This window comes from Aulostomus chinensis, chromosome 15, assembly GCF_037954235.1.
Source record: "Aulostomus chinensis isolate RoL2024-O1b breed Wild chromosome 15, RoL_Achi_v1.0, whole genome shotgun sequence".
NCBI lineage: Eukaryota > Metazoa > Chordata > Actinopteri > Syngnathiformes > Aulostomidae > Aulostomus > Aulostomus chinensis.
Genome location: NC_141334.1, coordinates 7,858,616 through 7,875,794, shown reverse-complemented (window position 1 = coordinate 7,875,794; position 17,179 = coordinate 7,858,616). Strand labels below are relative to the sequence as shown.

Genomic DNA, 17,179 nt, shown 5'->3' with positions numbered 1-17,179 from the left:
AGCATGTCTGTTCTCTCTCATCACGCCATATTAGATAGAGGATGGTCTAGTTTCTCACACCTTTTTCCCTTTTTTTCTTCTCTTCATATTTTCTTTTGTTGTCTCCCCTCTTTCTAAACATGATGTCAGAGGAAGGTGCTCATGTAACGGCAGGAGTGCCATCCGTGAATGACTCCTGCTCCGATCAAGCTTTCTCCTCTGATTGGTGGCTGTGTTGTGTGTTTGTCCTTGTGGGAAAGTATTCATGAATGAGTGATGTGTTCTCCTACTTGTGATACGTTAAACACATGACGTTATTTCCCGCTGAAAGGGGTCGGTCAATTGAAGAGAAAAATTTTCAAGGATGTTGTGTTTGTTCAATCGAAATAGCCACAAGTAACGTAATGCTACCTTGGTTTCTGGGAAAGTGAATTATGTTTGGTGTGTGTATGTATGTGTATGTGTATATGTATGTGTGTCTTCTGAATCAGGTCTAGTCGCTGCATGGTTCGTATTAATTTCCGTTGTCTAAAATGTCTTTTCACAGATTGTAATCGCTTCATATTGGATGGGTTTGAGGTACAATAATGCCAGACGGGAAATGCTTTTGTCTCGGAGCTCAGCAGGTCATGCAGTACTGTAACCTGAGTTTAGCCACTCTAGGAGGTCCACTATTACAGTAGGAAAACCATCCCTTAATAATGTAGCTGTAATGTGTCTCAATGGAAAAGGATAGTCTGTTGATATGGGGGAAATTAAGGGTTCCTGTGGCAGGAAAAATTGAGCTAAAGTGTTGTCTTTCCCTATGAATGACTTATTATGTGATATTTGAATACTTAAAGGTTGTGGTTATAGTACTTCCATCAGCTACCAGTTGGTAAGGTGTAATATTATATTTATCTGAAGAAGGCAGAGTGAAGTCCAATTATATCAAACGACTAATGCAGGGGTTATTTGGAAAATCAGTGTTCTAGTTAAATGCTACTTGCTGAATTCAAGCATCCAGGCTTGGTGCTTAGCTTTGGCCTCCCTGCAAAATTGCCCTTGGCACCTTTTTATCTGGCGCTTCTACTGGATATTTCCCTCAATACAGGATTAGATATCTAATATTATTATATAATGCGTAATAAAACTAGAACTTTGTTCTAATGATGTAACGACAATATCAAATTAAATAAATGCCACCCGAGCCTGATGTTGCCAGTCATATTACTTTCCATTTAATATCTTTGTACAACAATGTTCACAGTGTTGTTTTATAGATTGTAATCACTCAGGGTTGTTATACCCATGTAATCATACTGTATACAAAGGTGTGTTGTACCGGAAAGTGTCCTGCAGAATATCTTTTTAGCAGGTGTACTCACTCAGGGAAGGAGATGGCTGCATTTGTTGCAAAGATTACACGAGTGATATTTGCATGCAGCTGTGTACTGATTTTAGTGCTAATGACAGAAAAACCTAAAGTAAAATTTAAAGTAAAAATGTAGTATGACTTTACAGTATGTAATTATGATGCTTTTTAATATGGTTCCTAAAACACTACAAATATTACATGAATTCTGTAGAACAAAGAAAATGATTGACTGACTGCTATAGATTATATGTAAATATTTCCGTTCTTAGAGAGAAAAGAATGGCAGTCACTGTATGCTAATTGTAATATAAATGAATAAATATAACAGAGGCAGGTCATATTGTATGGCTTTTATGCCATGCCACTCTGTATAAGGTGTGATAAGTCCATTAACAGCTTTGCCACAGATTTTACCGGCATTAAAACATTCCAGCAGTATCCTAATAAATACTTGAAAGCTCTAAATGTATACAAGGATGTCTTTGTTCTGTACTTTCAGAAGGACTTAGTTTTTATTACAAGAAGCCTGGCATTTAATGACACAAACTAATTTCCTCATTAATGGCTGTAATTAATTTGATTTTCCTTTGTGCAGTCTTATCGTGGTCATATAACTTGTGTTGTAGCATCATTTGCTGCAGTCGCTGGTTTGGGTGAGTTATTACTGAGCCGTCAATCATGACTTTGATGAATTAATCATTTGCTCGAAATATTACAAGAACAATACGTCTACTGTAATGGCGGCATTTCTCTGACGAATCAGACTCTGGAGAAGTCACGCAGTGTCATGGCAGTCTCAGTGCCACCTCAGGGGCCCTGGTGGATGGCATCCTGCTTACGTATTTGGGGCTCGTGGTCATCTGCCCGATCCACAGCTCGTTATATAACAGCACAGAGATGACCTGGCAGGGTAGACAGGGTGAGGTAACTGGTGAGGACCCTCAGATAGTCAAGTATCTCAGTGCCCCAGGCCCTCCTCTGGTCAGTCGGGGTGCCTGTCAGGAGGAAGGGGAACTATAATGTCATCCTCCAATTCGCTATGTCCCCCTGATTTAACTCCTCATTGTCATGTGAAAAAAATGCAGCTGACGGCTCCAGATGTGATGGAGGGTGCATGTGGTAGTCTGTGGGGCTCCTAGACTGACAGAGGGGGAGCAAAAACAAAGTAGAGTCACTTAATGAAGTGCAATCTGGGGAGAAAAACAGGGGGAAAGCACAAAAGGATTAGACAAAAAAAACAAAACGTGCATCGACTGCTGACATAATGTCTCTCGGCACTGGTATAGGTGAGAGGTGAAGTAGAAGAGACACCGGGGATCCTAGAACAATAGCTGTTGTTTTCCTTTTCAAGAGTAACATTTTTCTGTCATGATGGAGTCACTGAGACTTATCCCACCTTTTTTACAGGAAGTGGGTCATTTGCTGTTTTTTCCTGGGGTGTTTGTCATCAGCTTCCTCCCCGGCCTTCTCCTCTTTCAAACTTACTCTGTTTGTCTCCCTTCATGACTCCTCATCCAGGCTTTCTTTTGTCACCATCGCTCCCTTGTTGTAGTGGTATCGCACACTTACTCAGGATAAGGTACTGTGCTTTGCAGAAATGTCGTAAGATGCCTCTGCTGTTTTGATTGTGTAAAGCAGGTGATCCTTGGCTCTTGAGGATGGGTGTGACTTAGTTACCACTGAGAAAAACATTTGACTCATGCATATTGAATGAATTTTTTCTGGAAGGTGTTGATAAAGTAACAGATAAATGGTTTTCTTCATAATATATTGAATAAAAAGAGTGTGCCATGTTGCTCCTGCAAAGGGGTTTATTGCCAGTTCTCAAATTTCTTAAATAATTGTTCCAGGTTAGTGTGGTCTCATATTTTTAATTCACATACCAATGATGCTGCAGTAACGATAAGTTCACACACAGGCTATTTTTAGACTCAGCCCAAGCATGCAAACACACCCTTAAAAACACAAACAAAACTGCATTGCCTGAAGCTTTGTACTATTCCAGTTCTGAGAATTCTGTGAAAGTCAACGTGACTAGATCATACTGCAAACTTCCAGGGGGTCAGCAACGCAAAAGCAATTATCTTTTCACAATCAAGGTGAAAGTAATTTGTAGAAGCCTGCATTCATACTTCCCTGGCGTGGTGCAGTTCCTGGTTAATGGTTGACCAGGATACAGAATGCTTGACTGTCAGGGTATTTTTTTGTATGATTGGAGAATAGATAATACAGTATATTGTACTGACGTACCTGATAAATTAAGTGCTCACAGCAGTTCCTCTTCTGTTATATTGTACATACACACTGTTGCATTGTGTCGTGACAGGGCTGAAATAAATTGTTTAATTTGACATGTATGTATGTGTGTCATATTGCTGAACATTTATCTGTATCCAGTCCATCTTAGTGGGTGAGATACACACACCTAGTGTTTAGTGGACATCAAAATAAAGTAGGTCAAGTGTTAAATATTGTCAGGTTGGGTATTTAGGCTCGATCAGGGCAGGAATGCAGAGCTTATTAGAGTGTGACAGCTTGTCTTGGCCAGCTGGAGATTTTAGACACCGGTGGGAGCACTGCCTGGCAACATGCGCTCACAGCGTCTCTCTCCTGCACACAGGGACATGCTGAATCTCTTTTTTTTTGTGTGTGTGTGTTTGACACACACACACACACACACACACACATCCAAGAGGAATTACACTGCAGGTGTTGGTCACTTTTCTTTTTCCCACTACTAAATGCTTTTCTCAACATCCGACCACTTCCACCTTTTCAAAAGCAGCTTCCCCTCCTGTTGTGTTTGAACAGAGACAATGGGAATGATGTCTTTCATGTCCTGTGGGAGGCTCGAGTCCAGAAATGATGTCATAGTTGAGCAGTGGGCAGTTCTGATGCCTCATTATACAACAGGTAGTCTCTAATTGTCTGCTTGACATTTAGAACGAATCAGCTGAACTGGTGACACAGACACTGAGCTACTTCCTCAAAAATGCATGTGAAGTTTGAGAACTTATTTTTTCACCTGATAAGGCAGTGTTTATTCTATTTAGAAATGTCCCCATCTCTAGAAATCATTAGCTGAAGTTGGCTCAACACGGACTACATTACGTCTTTGTTGCTAGGGCGTTACTAAGACTCATTACACCGAAGTCTGCCAACGTGACTGGGTATTTTCCAGCTATTAGTGAGACACCCTCATTTCCAGGGAGATAACACAAGCTAAAAGGTTTTTATTTTGAAAAAAAAAAATCCCCTTTTCTTCTAAATGGAAGGAAATGCAAGTGCCTCCTTCCTGACCACATAATAATCACATCAACCAGACTGCCATTAATGAACAACAACGACATGAGCAATCCTTTAAGCTTCTCAGTTTGGAAGTCCAATCATTTGTGCAGCCCTTCCTCTCAGTCGTCCTCATCATTGTCTTCCCAATTTACAATTTCATCTATTTAGGTCATTAGGATTTGTTGCATCTTTTCACCATCCTGGATGCCTTCTGTTTATCACTTCCTATCTTTCTCTTTGCTGCCCTCCCGCTCAGACGCCTGGTGGTCCAATCTCGTGGCTGCATGCTGAAGGTCACACTGGAACATAAGCACAATTGAAAGAAAAAAAAAATCTGAAAGAATTTCATCCCCCCACCACCACCACCCCACCCCTCCCCACCCATTGTTCATTCCTCCCACTTTCCATTAGCTTTTCCTTCTGCTGTCCTCACATTCTGTGGTTCTGTTAATCCAATCTTCAAAATGTATCTTCTCCTGCTGGTCCTGACAGTCTGATGGTTCTTAAGGATACCTTTCCTCCTATCTTTGTGTAGATGTACTAAATTTTGACCCAGGTTAAGTATGACATGGAAAATTCCTGTTTTAAGGCTTAAGTCTTCTTGTTGGCTGCTTTGAGGTTCATATTTCATTTGTAGAGTATTAGTTATATTGTTGTTAAATTATTGTAAACAGTGTGTTAGACTTGATAAAGCAGATGGTGAAATATATTCTATGTAAACGTAAGCTCAGATTTTTCAAATTTTGCACCTAGAAGGGAAAAAATAGAAGGCACAACTGCACATTTTTGCAACTTCTGGAACTATATGTAATTGTGTTCATTTTTACGTAATTACTCTCATTTTCAGTGAAATATCAAAATATTTATGGTGTGATTTTTGGGGGGACCAGCATCACACAAATGTTTTGCTTAAATGATATTTTGACTCACACTCAGCCCTTGGACTCAATGAGCCTTCTTGGCATTTAAAAATTGCTGTAGGCTGTATTGCAGAGTCATTTAAATTCCATTTAAATTTGCTGCCCTAAATCTGGTTCAGATATGCTATCGCTCTCTCAGACCCAAGTGCATTTGTCCAACACAAAGAAAAGATGTCTTGTTATCCTGGAGTGGAGTCCACTACAGCAGCAATAAAAGCAACAACAGAACATGGACGCAGTGCCAGTGACACTGTTCTAAACCCACTTCTCAGCTGAGCTGTAGCACTGCCAGCCACAAAAGAAAACAATAGCAAAGCCAACAGGGGTCTTTGTCTGATGCAAGACAGCCACACTGGAGTTTGGAGGCTCATGGTATAAGATAGAGAGAGAGTTAGTGCATGCCGTGCATGTTCTCAAGTCTTTGCCACCTTTGTCTCAAAGAATCCAGGGAGGCTTCTGCTCAAATCATATGTGTTTGGTTATTAAGGGGTGATGGTTCTCCTCAGTGTAGAGCAGTGATTATTTTGTATTCATTAAACTGAAGAGACGTGATGCCCCAATGGTATTTAATATGGATACCATATAACTTTGATAATGGCTGCAGAACTTTGCTGCATGTCAAAGCTCCCTCTCTACCACAGTTTTCTGTCTCTCTGCAAATTCACTATCAATTTTACTTGAAAATAATCTTGTAAAATTAAATATTAGATATAAAGCTATTTTCCAATCCAATCATAAATTGTATTCATTATGAGGCGTCAGTTGAATGTCATGCTGACAGAGGAATTCCTCAAGATTTCTGCAGTCATTTGATGACTACTTTTATATCTTGTCATAACTGTCAGTGGGTTTCATAGAATAGAATAGAAGTAAGTCACTCTGAGTGACTGTTTATTGGGGGGGGGGGGGGGGGGCTTGGGAGGTCACCCGTCCACTCACCCCTCCCCTCCTCTCTCCTCCCTCCTGCCTTGGCCAGTCTCCATGTGCTGGGCTCAGGGCCTTGGGAATGAATGGCGCCCGAGCTGTGCTCCGTCTTTGAAGCCAGCCAGGAATGCGAGGCCTCTTTTTTTCCCCTCCTCTCTTTCTGTTGTTCGAGCGGCCGGCAGCACTAGCAGCTATCTGCGGCAGTGAAATATTCCCTCCGCTGCGCTCATTGTGCATCGAAGAGCTGGACGTCATCGGCTGGCCAATCAGTGGCTCCCACTAGGCAGCCTTGGGTCTCAGAGGGGGGAGAAGGGACTCACTAGAAGTCTTCCCTCTAATATCTGGCTCTCCTGGTTACTTGGTCTGGTCCCTCTCCAGAAGAAGAAAGATGTTTTGAATGAGAACCAAGTATGATTTGTCTTATCCTTGTTTAACTTTGAATTTAAGAAACATATTTCTCTCTCACATGGAAATGAGGAGGGTCAGCAACTTAGACTCAAAGTTTGGGTGAGTTTTTTCTTTCTTTTCTGCTACTGGCGCTCTCTAAAGTTCAGAAATGTTCATTAAAATTGTTGTTGTCTGTCTGTGTCCCAGACTGCCTTGCTGTTGTGACTATTGATGTGCTCTTCTAGCAGTTTTCCTGCTGTCATTGTTCAGTTCTCTTGTCTCTTGTTGTTGTGGTTTGCGTGTAAGGGTATTTGTCTGGACTGGTCACCCTCTGCCTCACCCCCCCTCCCCTAGCCTCTCTGTACATTTTGTCACCGCCTGTCCCCTCCATCACTTCCACTTGAGCGCTCCCCTGTTTGGGAGCCTCTCTCTGTTCGCAGAGGGAAGAGAGAGGAGGGCTGGAAACTACGGATATACACACACACAGAAACACACACAGACTCACACACACAGACACAGCATAGATCAGAAGGCCCTTCATAAACACATGGAATCCCCCTTAATACTGTAGTTTGAAAGGCTTTTGTGAGGTGGGTTTTGTGTATATGCAAAACGACCACCTAGGATCATCTTTGATTCAGGGTTTTCAGCTTGGCCAACAGTTTTCACTTGTAAGTCTAAGTTACTAAGTGACCATTTACCTCAGGATGTTAGTACAACTATTGGTTAAAACCTCTCAAACTAAAGAAACAAAATCAACTAATAAATAATGTGCCGGTTCTTTTTCTTGAAATGTGCTTTGTCAAAGTTGATGTGCAGGTGTCCTTGTTTTTGTTTTATTGACCTTTGTTAATGCATGACAGGTATGTGTTTTGAACTCAATGACAAAGTCATGAAAAGGCACTCAGGTCATGAGAGGGAAGCTTACTATCAACATGCTATTAGACTAACCTAAACCTGTCATTAACCTGCAAGGACAGGTTTCACTGAAGATGAGCTTTTTAAATACATGAAAGGTTTTACAGCCAAGAGCAACAACCAGAAAATCTTCTGTCGAAGTACAACCCAGTGTAAAGGTTACCTGATCTCACTCATTCTGCTTGGAATGTTTAATCTTACCCAAATTGTTCCATTTTACATTTGCGGAAATAACAAAAATTCAAATACTGTCTCATGATTAATACGGTGAAATGGCAAATCTGCACAGCCCACAGTGCTTTATAGCAAGGAATTACATGTCATATGACTAATCCCCTCATATTTCTTGAGTTCCATATGGAATTCCTGGCATTTTTGCATGTGTACGTTGCAACGTGCAGCACAGACCTCAAGGTCCTTAATTAGAGGCCTCGTGGATGCAAAACCACAGATGGACTCCTTCACCAGGTGGTAAACTGTGCTGACCTACAAAACCAAACTGCTGTGAACTATGTGAGCTGTGAAACTTATAACTCATGTCAAAAAGGGTGATAACTTTAACCATAAAGTTAAAAAAAGGTGATCTTGCTTTGTTTTTTGGAAGTTGAATGATTACCTTTGAAACAAAACAGAAGTAGAGACCTATGGTAATATTTTAAAACCTACATAACTATAATACTACTGTTTTGACACAATATTGGTGCACTGTTGATTACTATAAATTATTCCGTTTTGAACAGCCGGAAATTAAACATTATTTTGCTTATAATTAGTAAAGATGAGCATGAATGACAAAATAAAAATATCTGGCAATACACGTGTTCATAGTTTACATCCTTTATTAATTTTATCCTTGATGAAGAACATGGTGTGACATTACATGTAAAATCATAACTACATATAATTATATATGTGTTAGACAAATGCAACTTGCTTGGAGTTCTTGGAGCTGCTTTACCTCTCATCCCAAAGGCGTCTTCACTTAAGATAAGAAGTGAAATGTCTGTGTGCTTTCATGTAGCACAAATACATACCATGACCTGGAAGACTGAGAAACTATACATACATAAGTCGAGTTAGAGGATTTCCTCCTCGTGTTGCTATGTACCAGCACCCCCACTTTGCTGGGTAGGCATAAAAACCTTTAATCCCACACTGCATTTTCGGCTGGAGACAGTAATTAACATTTTTCAGTGAAGGATTATATGATTTGTCTCTGCAACTTATAACAGTAGGAGAAAAAGTTCCTGCTGAACAATAACACGTTATATTAATTTGACCTAGAAATGCCAGGGAAATATTTTGTTATTGGTGACCATTTCCTGGCATCTTTGCTGTGCAGGAAACAACCCTTATTCCAGGGATATTTTTACAAACATGGAACTGCTGGGAATTTTCTCTCATGCATAGAGGGTAGATGAGGTATGAAGGTATTTTGCTTTGATGTTGGGAGTATAACTGTGTGCTATTAAACGAGTGGACATGCCGAGTTGGCAATTTAACACAAACTTGTGTTTAATTGTCATGCCCCTGCAAAGCTGTCGAAACAGTTGTGCGTGGGGTTGTTTGTGGAGACTACACAAAGTCATGTGACCTGAGTATCGGCAATTTGCTGGCCTTTCATCACAAATGTTTTCATTGCACACTGTTTGTACATGCATGTCACCTGTGATCATTTGTATTTGAAGCTTGAGTGTTAATTGAAGACTGAAAAAAGGTCTGTGTTTGTGTTTCTACTACAGGAGCTACTGAGCAGCCCATTTTCAGAGGCTTTGAATAAACAAAGAGAAGGCAAGAAAATGACCTAGTTAGCAGCAAACATCTCAGACAAACTGGTGCAAATGTGTTGGTGGCAGTTTCCCCAGTTTTACCCACAAGGCAGACACATGCATCAGTACACGTACACGTGCAACACATTTACGGACCCTTCCCTTCCCTCCCTGACGTCCGCCCCAGTACTCCATGGATTCCTACAACTTCCACTTTGAGAGAATGAGCAACGTGGACCTGCATCCTCTGAGCCTGCCTGTCAGCCGGCTATCTTCAGCCAAGTCTAACAGCAGTATTGTTGACCAGCTTGCCCACCACCAACACGGCAAAGGGGACTCTGCCTACAGCTCCTTCTCTGGTGGCTCCACTGCCCCAGATTACCCTTCCTCCTTCCTCCCAGATGACCTGCAGTCCAGTTCCTTCAGCCATTATGCTGACCTTAAGTATGTAAAGTCCATTTACCACCCCAACCAGGTTCTGCAGTCGGACTCAAAGACCATGGACCAGCTCTATCGCTCAGTGGAAGCTATCTCACAACACTATCTCAGTAATTCCAGCACCGATGTAAACCATCACAATGGCAACGAGAGTTTCCATACCAACAACAAAGCACTCTCAAAGAAAGAAGTGCCTTTGGGGACTCAACCCCAAGGTGCTCTACGTCCTCCCCCAGTCCCAGCTCGCCTGGATAGTTTCATAGCCACAAAAAACTTTGAGAATAGCAGGGTACACCCCGGTACTGAATTTCAACCACAACAGCCCAGAACCCACAATCGACTCCATCCTCAAGGTTTGGGTACCGCAAGAGCTGACACCGCTAAGCCAGAATCAAGTAACGCAAGCAGCAGTTCCAACCCAGTGGTTGCAGACTGGAGGGCCACAACAGCACAGGCCAAGCAGCCACCAAGCTACCGCCTTCACCTCCAGCCTCAGGATCAGCCCAGGGTGCAAATGAACCCGGAATACCTTTTCATCACTGATAACAAAGCTGCCTCTGAACAACAGAAGTCAACAAACTTTCTAAGCCGATCACTTCCTCAAGTCACAAGCCAGTCTGAGCATTTGAAACTTAGACGCCTGTCAAGTAATGGTGGATGTAATAGAGACCATCCTAATATGGCTGGGGGAAGAAGTAGCCATTTTGAAAGTCAACGCAAAAGGGCCCATTCAGCTCATGATTGGCTTGGTTCAGAGCCAGCTCGAGCTGCCAGCCCCTGGAATGCTGGTCAGAACTTTATCAACAGCAGCATCCAGCATAAGGGTCAATTCTACTTTGTCACGGGAATGTGTAAGCTGTCTGAATCTGGTACGAGGACACACCCCTCCTCTGTGTGTGGGTCTGAAACTGGGAGTGAAAGTTCCTCCACGCTGGAGAGACATCGCTTGAGAGAAAAGGAAAGATGCCACAGCACCATGGAAAATTTATTTAAACCTCTCAAAGAGACTTCCAGCGACATGATTCCAGATGAAAGAGAGATCCAGGGCAAAGACCTGATGTCCAGCAGTTTGGATCAGGAGAATCACAAACCATTCCTCTTTTCAGCACAGTCCTCTCGAAGCTTTGATTCATTAGAAGAAATTGACATGATGCAGACTCGAGAGATCGGCCGCCACACTGCCAACAACCCTATATTCTACTGTGGACCAGAGAGAAACTGCTGCTCACATCCAACCACGCAAATGAAGGAGGTCTCATCATTGGCCAGCAATGAACAGTCCAGCCATCACAAGAGAGAGGAGCAGGCAAAGAGAGGGAAACGTCAGCCACTGACGGATGTTGCCAGCGAGAGGATAAACAAAGAAACCACCCCACTTCTCTACCATCTCACTGGAGCCAGCAGGGCAGTGTTGCAGCCAAAAAAGGATCCTGATTTCAGTGTGAAAAGCAACGAAGTGACCCTTAACAAGACAGGTCATGGAGGCATGACTGTTAATGACAGCGAAAGACCTCCACAAGGGGACACCACCAAGAATGGTAGAGGGGAAGTTATCTCCGTTGCCTGTAATACCCTGGATGATTCATTTAAAAAGTACTACAAAGAGAAGCTGAAAGATGCACAGTCTAAAGTTCTTAGGGAGACATCATTTAAAAGGAGGGACCTGCAGCTGTCATGGCCACATCGCATCAGGCAAAAAGTTGAGCTTAGACCTACAGTGATTCACTCTTTCTCCTCATCACAAGATTCTGAAACTTCCACAGACACTCTCACCCCCTCTGTGACCCCCTCTGAGGAGACAGAGCGAGGGAGCATAAAGGAAGAAGTGAGAGAGAATCAAAAGGAGACGAACAAAGAGACTGAAAAGGAAAACGGGAGGCCAGCAAATGTTGCTCAGCCCCAAGTGCCACGTATTGGTGGTAGGAAGCGACTGACACCAGAGCAGAGGAAGATGTGCTTCTCTGAACCAGAGAAACTCAACCAGCTCGGTGGTGCCTCCAACCACTCTGCTTGTCGTTCTTTTGGCAATGAAAGCGACAGCCCCTTTGCAGTTGAGTATGAGGGGCAAGAACCCATGCAACAAGGAGAGCAGGGATTAGTTGCAGCACGTAGGAAGATGTTTGAGACTAGAGGTCGGGCCCTTTCCACCTCAAGTGCCTCAAAGACGAGCCTAAAACATCTGCAACACAAGGCCCTGGTGGAGTACATGGAGCGTAAGACGGGCCAGAAAGTGGCAGAGCCCCAGCAACCAGCACCTCAGTTACCGCCTCCACCCAGACAGAGGCACTCGCTGGGAGAGAAGCCATTTGACTGGGGTCCCAGACCTCAGTCAGCTAGTCAGGAGAGCAGAAACCCCAAGAAGAAACTCAACAGACCGCACTCTGCAGGGCGCATCCTTGATTCCTCTGCCAGCTCCATCAGGTACTGGAGCAAAGCAGTGAAAACTGATTTTTTGTTGTTGTTCTGTGGACAAAATATTAAATTTATTCTGGTTCTATTTTTAAAATAGGTATGCCCAGTTCTTCTCAGCACAATCTGGTTTAGGCCAATATGCCGGCCAGTCGAATCAGCCCAGATGGAGGGAGAACCAAGGTCCCTCTCAGGGGAAGTCTGCCTCTGTGGAGAATCTGCTGGACCAGCCAGAACCCCCTAGTTTCCTCAGGAACAGATCAACATCCACGCCACATGCATTCCAGGTGAGTCAGGTCAAAAAGAGATGGACATTTGGTGGACATTAGAGGGTTCTTGCTTCATTTAGCTGTCTGCTAATGAGAAACAGGTTGTTTAATAAAGGAATAAAACCTTGGCTTAAATATTTTCATATCCTCAATCCCATCTCTTTGGTTTATTTAATCAAATGAAAAATTGTTTCTAATATGCTGCAGAAAACAATATGACAACAAGTCTATTTACCACACCCTTTTATTCGCTTAACTCACTTCGCCTTTAGATTCAGAGGAAAAGGTTTACCATCATAAACATAACTCCTGTGTTGTAATTTGTTTTTTCTGTTTTGTTAAAGGCTCATGACTATGAGAAGGATCCATTACCAGATAATACCATGGAAACATGGAGGTATGTACCAGTGCTGCAGACAAATTGGGACATTTTTATTAGTTTTAGGTCAGGAGAGTATTATGTCAGTGATGTGTGCACTGTGGCACAATCTATAAATCTCCACTTGACTCATTGTGGCTCTGGAAAGTCAACACCCACCTGCTTTAGCAAACCAACATTCCTTTCAAAAGATTTATGCAGGGGCTGTAAAAGAAAAATCATTGAGTGAAAATGGCCTAGTTCTTCAAACTGCTATTATTGTCAGATTAGGACTGTCAGACTTGCAGTAAAGCTTTCCCAACATGTCTATGATTCAGTTGTATTTGCTCTGAAAGAAATTTCATATGCCATTTACATTTATACTTGAAAAGACGAGACATGTCAAAACAAATTGTAATTTATGTGGATGGCATTGTTTTAATGCTGAATGTCAATTTAAGTCCCCAGAAGAATCCTGCTGAGGATGCTTCGGTGAAGTCGTCCGTTGAGGCCCAGCAGCGTGTGCGTGTGGTTGCACAGAGAGGGAAGTCCATGGAAGAGCTTGGGGCATCAAAGCTAACGAGACTGTCTGCTCTGAGTAAAAGTTCTGAGCAGCTGGATCAACTGTGGAGGCATTCAGCTGGACCAGGAGGATCAGACAGAGACAAAAGGAGTGTTTCATTCTTTGCAGAAGTCAGAGAAGCACAGGGCCAGGAAAGAGGGAGCAAGACACAAAATGCATTGAATCAAGGGGGGAAGGAATCAGAGATTGTTTGTCAGAAAAAGACACAGGAATGGACTCAAAATGATACACAGAAAACGTCCCTGTTGAAGCAGAACTCAGAGCCATCGCTGAGCAATGGGGAGGATGCTGGACCTCTCAATACATCAGGGACAAGGACCTCGAATAGATCCACCTCCCCAGGCTCTGGCTCTGCTTCTCGGGCCAGGGTCCATTCTGCATCTCCTGGATCCCACAGCCCTGTCACAGAAGAGTTCAGGTCTAGTAGAGTACCCAGTGAGACATCTTCTAATCCACCTTCCCCTAGAGGTCAAGACACCGGTGAGATGGAAGTCAAATCCACCATGTCGGCACCCACGCATATAAAGTTTCCTTGTGAAAACAGACTGAGCTCCAGGTAAGTTAAGACATCATACAGATGCAACTGCTGTGTTTCTCTGATTTCATTCTGAATATTTCACTATTCTTACTAGACTAGAATTGTATTTGTAATTAAAAAAAAAAGAAGTTATATTTTGGTTTTGACTCCTTACCTCTTTTAGGACTTCTCCGTCTGTAACTGGATCAGAGCTTGAGCAGTCGGTGGATGAGCCGAGCAATGATGCCCCAATCTCCAGTCCAAACCATGAAGTGTCCCTGAGCTGCGGTGTAACCACAGATCCATCACTATGGATTCTCCCTCCTGAGGAAGACATCAAAGACAATGTCCAGAATCCACTGCTGACAGTTTCAGATGAGTCCTCGAGCTCAGCCCCTCCTGCACTGACAAGGGAAAGCTCTGTGTCTCCCTGCACCTCAGTCTCTGATGCAGACATCACTCAGCATGTGGAAGACGAGAACATTTCTGAAAAGGAAGGCGAGAAGTCAGGAGAGAACCAGCAGACGGAGGAGAGGGTAACACCAGAGGGAGAGACAGAGAGCGTGGTGAAGCCCATTGAGAGGCCTCAGTGGGAGGAGCTTGTAGAGGCAGTGGTCCAGGCAGACCAGTCGCTGGCTACAGTGCTATACCCATTAGCCAATCGCAAGACAGCACTGATGCTGATGGAGCAGCTGCTGTCAGAGGACACGCTGCTGATGGAGGAGCACTACAAGAAGAAGCAAGAGCAGAAAGGAGCTGCAGAGAGGTGATTGTTAATGTCCTGGAATTTTAGACCAGCTACAGCCATAGTCTCCAATCCAAGAATCAAGTTTTTACTGTCATAACATTCCTGTGCAGGGTTTGGAATGGGCACGGACTTAACTATATATTGGGATATGATACCATATATATCGCGATAGACTACATGTTTCCTAGAAATTTCTAAATAATGTTACAACTTGCACACACACAGCCCTACTCCTGAAGGCTACTGAAATAAGAATGCAACTGTGCTTGTGGTGTACAACAAAGAAATTGTCCGAAACATTGAATATAGCATCTAAATTTTGATCTTTCCATATTTTCAGGCCAAGTAGAGAATAATCCATCTCACTCACACCTGTCAAAGTACTTTGTAGCTGACTCCAGTGTTTCAGGAACACACAAGGCCAATTCATAAGTAGTGTTGGTTTAAGGTTTCTCTGAGAAATTTAATGCTGGTTTTTAATGGCCAAAGAACTCGTCCTAGTGCTGTGTTATCATGTATTGCATAACGTGAGACACCTGGATATCTGCTTACTGCTGTACATGCACTCAGATTTCTGCTCGTGTAAGCATACCTGTGTTTTATACTTTGAAAACATCATTGCTCAAAAATATACTGCATGTGCTGAACTATGAAGGCCGAGGCTGTCAGTTGGAGGTCAGCTTGGTCTGAACGCATCTGTCTTTTTCAGCGCTGAGTCTGTGGAAACAGCTGAACCACCTCCTTGTCCGTCTCCCCCTGACAACCCTAGTGCTTCCGATCTTCAAAGCAAAGCTGACCTCACCGAGAAGAAGGTAATTATTAATGAAAGAAAAAGTAGTGGAGCGTACTCATCTGGTGTGCTTCACAGTATAAACAATGGAGCATTGTGTTGATGGTACAACAAAGCAAGATAAGAGCCAAAAATGTGTAAGAAAACAGCAGCGTGATGCCAAATCATCACTGCTCAACTATTTCACTTTCTTGAATTCATATTGGTTCCATCTGGATTCCTTTTGGCTTTAAGTGGACTCATTTCAGGCCAAGATAGTTTCTCTTATCACATGATGTACTCTCTGCTGCTTATCAGTGTCTCCTGCTTGTCTACTGATCTTGGCGAAGCAAACTGCCATGACCTCACCGCTCACTCTTTTTACTTTGAATTGGAAGAGTCTGACATTGGAAGTTGGTACAAAGTTTAGTCCAGATTTAAAAACTCACATGCTGCAGTTGTAAAATCTCTCCTCCTCTCTGCTTCTGTTACTAGCATCTGTTAGTGTCCTATATTGAGGATCGTTTCCGTTCCCTGGAAGAGACGCGTGTTACGCTCCAAGGAGAGATCCAGGAGAACGTGATCCATGGGGAGGCGCTGGAGGTGCTGGTCCGTGAGCGCTGTCTGCCTGTGGAGCTGGAGAGGTACAACCTGTTCATAGGAGACCTGGTGCGAGTGGTCAGCCTGCTTTTATGCCTCTCTGCCCGGCTAGCTCGGGTCCAGAATGCCCTGAGCACCGTGGACCAGCATACAGACCCTGAGGAAAAGGTGTGGAAACTTATTTAATAAATCAAATCAATATGAATCTGTACACCAATGGTTTTTTATGTGACATTAATGCAGTTGCACACTTTCTTGGTATATTCAAATACCCTATTAATAGGTAATGTAGTTGAAGAAAAGTTTTTTTTTTTAATGCACAAAATAACCAAGTCACATCATTCACACATTATTTGTATGGAAGAGTGCTGAAGCAGCATTACTTCAGCATGATTTATAAATGCTCTTTTTGAAACTTAATCTAAAGTGGGGAACATGTAACCCAACCCTCCCACTGCTTCAGTTTCTCCATCCATCTTTACTCTAACCCGCAGTCAACACGAACACCATGAGCAAGTTATTATTAGGACAGTTAACTAAGCATTAGGCATTCTTAACTAAGCATTAACTAACCCTTCATTTACCCTTATTGCAACATGCTACCCGCCCATCTTGCTTTATGTTTCCTTGATTTGAATTCATCATCCTCTGACTCACCGGTTCTCCAAGGGTAATAACTACGGTGGTCTTTTCACGGGTCATATGGCACTTGTTGTAAGCACTTATGTTGTGAATGAACCTGAGGCAGGCACATCTATTACAGCCCTCCTGTTTCCCCCCTGAAGTTGTTTACACATACACTCTCATCCACGTGAGCAGAAACATACAGTCAGCGAAAGCTCGGGTGGGGGGGTATTATTATGCTTTGCAGATTTCATTCAGCGTTGGAGGTGCATGGCTGCTTCCGTGCCTTCAGCTAGCTATTCTCTGTTTATATTAGATAAGC

The 17,179-nt window shown here is 43.0% G+C and overlaps 1 protein-coding gene across 2 annotated transcripts in view; it reads left to right on the top strand.

Annotated features, from left to right (window-relative positions):
- shroom1 (shroom family member 1) overlaps window positions 1–17,179 on the top strand; it is a 29,842-nt gene that overhangs the window by 9,274 nt on the left and 3,389 nt on the right. The window contains exons 1-8 of one of the 2 annotated variants that reach the window (XM_086179428.1): window positions 6,739–6,975; window positions 9,516–12,401; window positions 12,490–12,676; window positions 13,003–13,055; window positions 13,478–14,155; window positions 14,301–14,882; window positions 15,574–15,676; window positions 16,129–16,401. In XM_086179428.1, the coding sequence (XP_086035554.1) occupies window positions 9,736–12,401; window positions 12,490–12,676; window positions 13,003–13,055; window positions 13,478–14,155; window positions 14,301–14,882; window positions 15,574–15,676; window positions 16,129–16,401 (4,542 nt within the window). In that variant the 5' untranslated portion in view covers window positions 6,739–6,975; window positions 9,516–9,735. Of the gene's footprint in view, window positions 1–6,738; window positions 6,976–9,515; window positions 12,402–12,489; window positions 12,677–13,002; window positions 13,056–13,477; window positions 14,156–14,300; window positions 14,883–15,573; window positions 15,677–16,128; window positions 16,402–17,179 lie in introns of those variants that run through there. The other variant, XM_086179427.1, reaches the window with a different exon arrangement.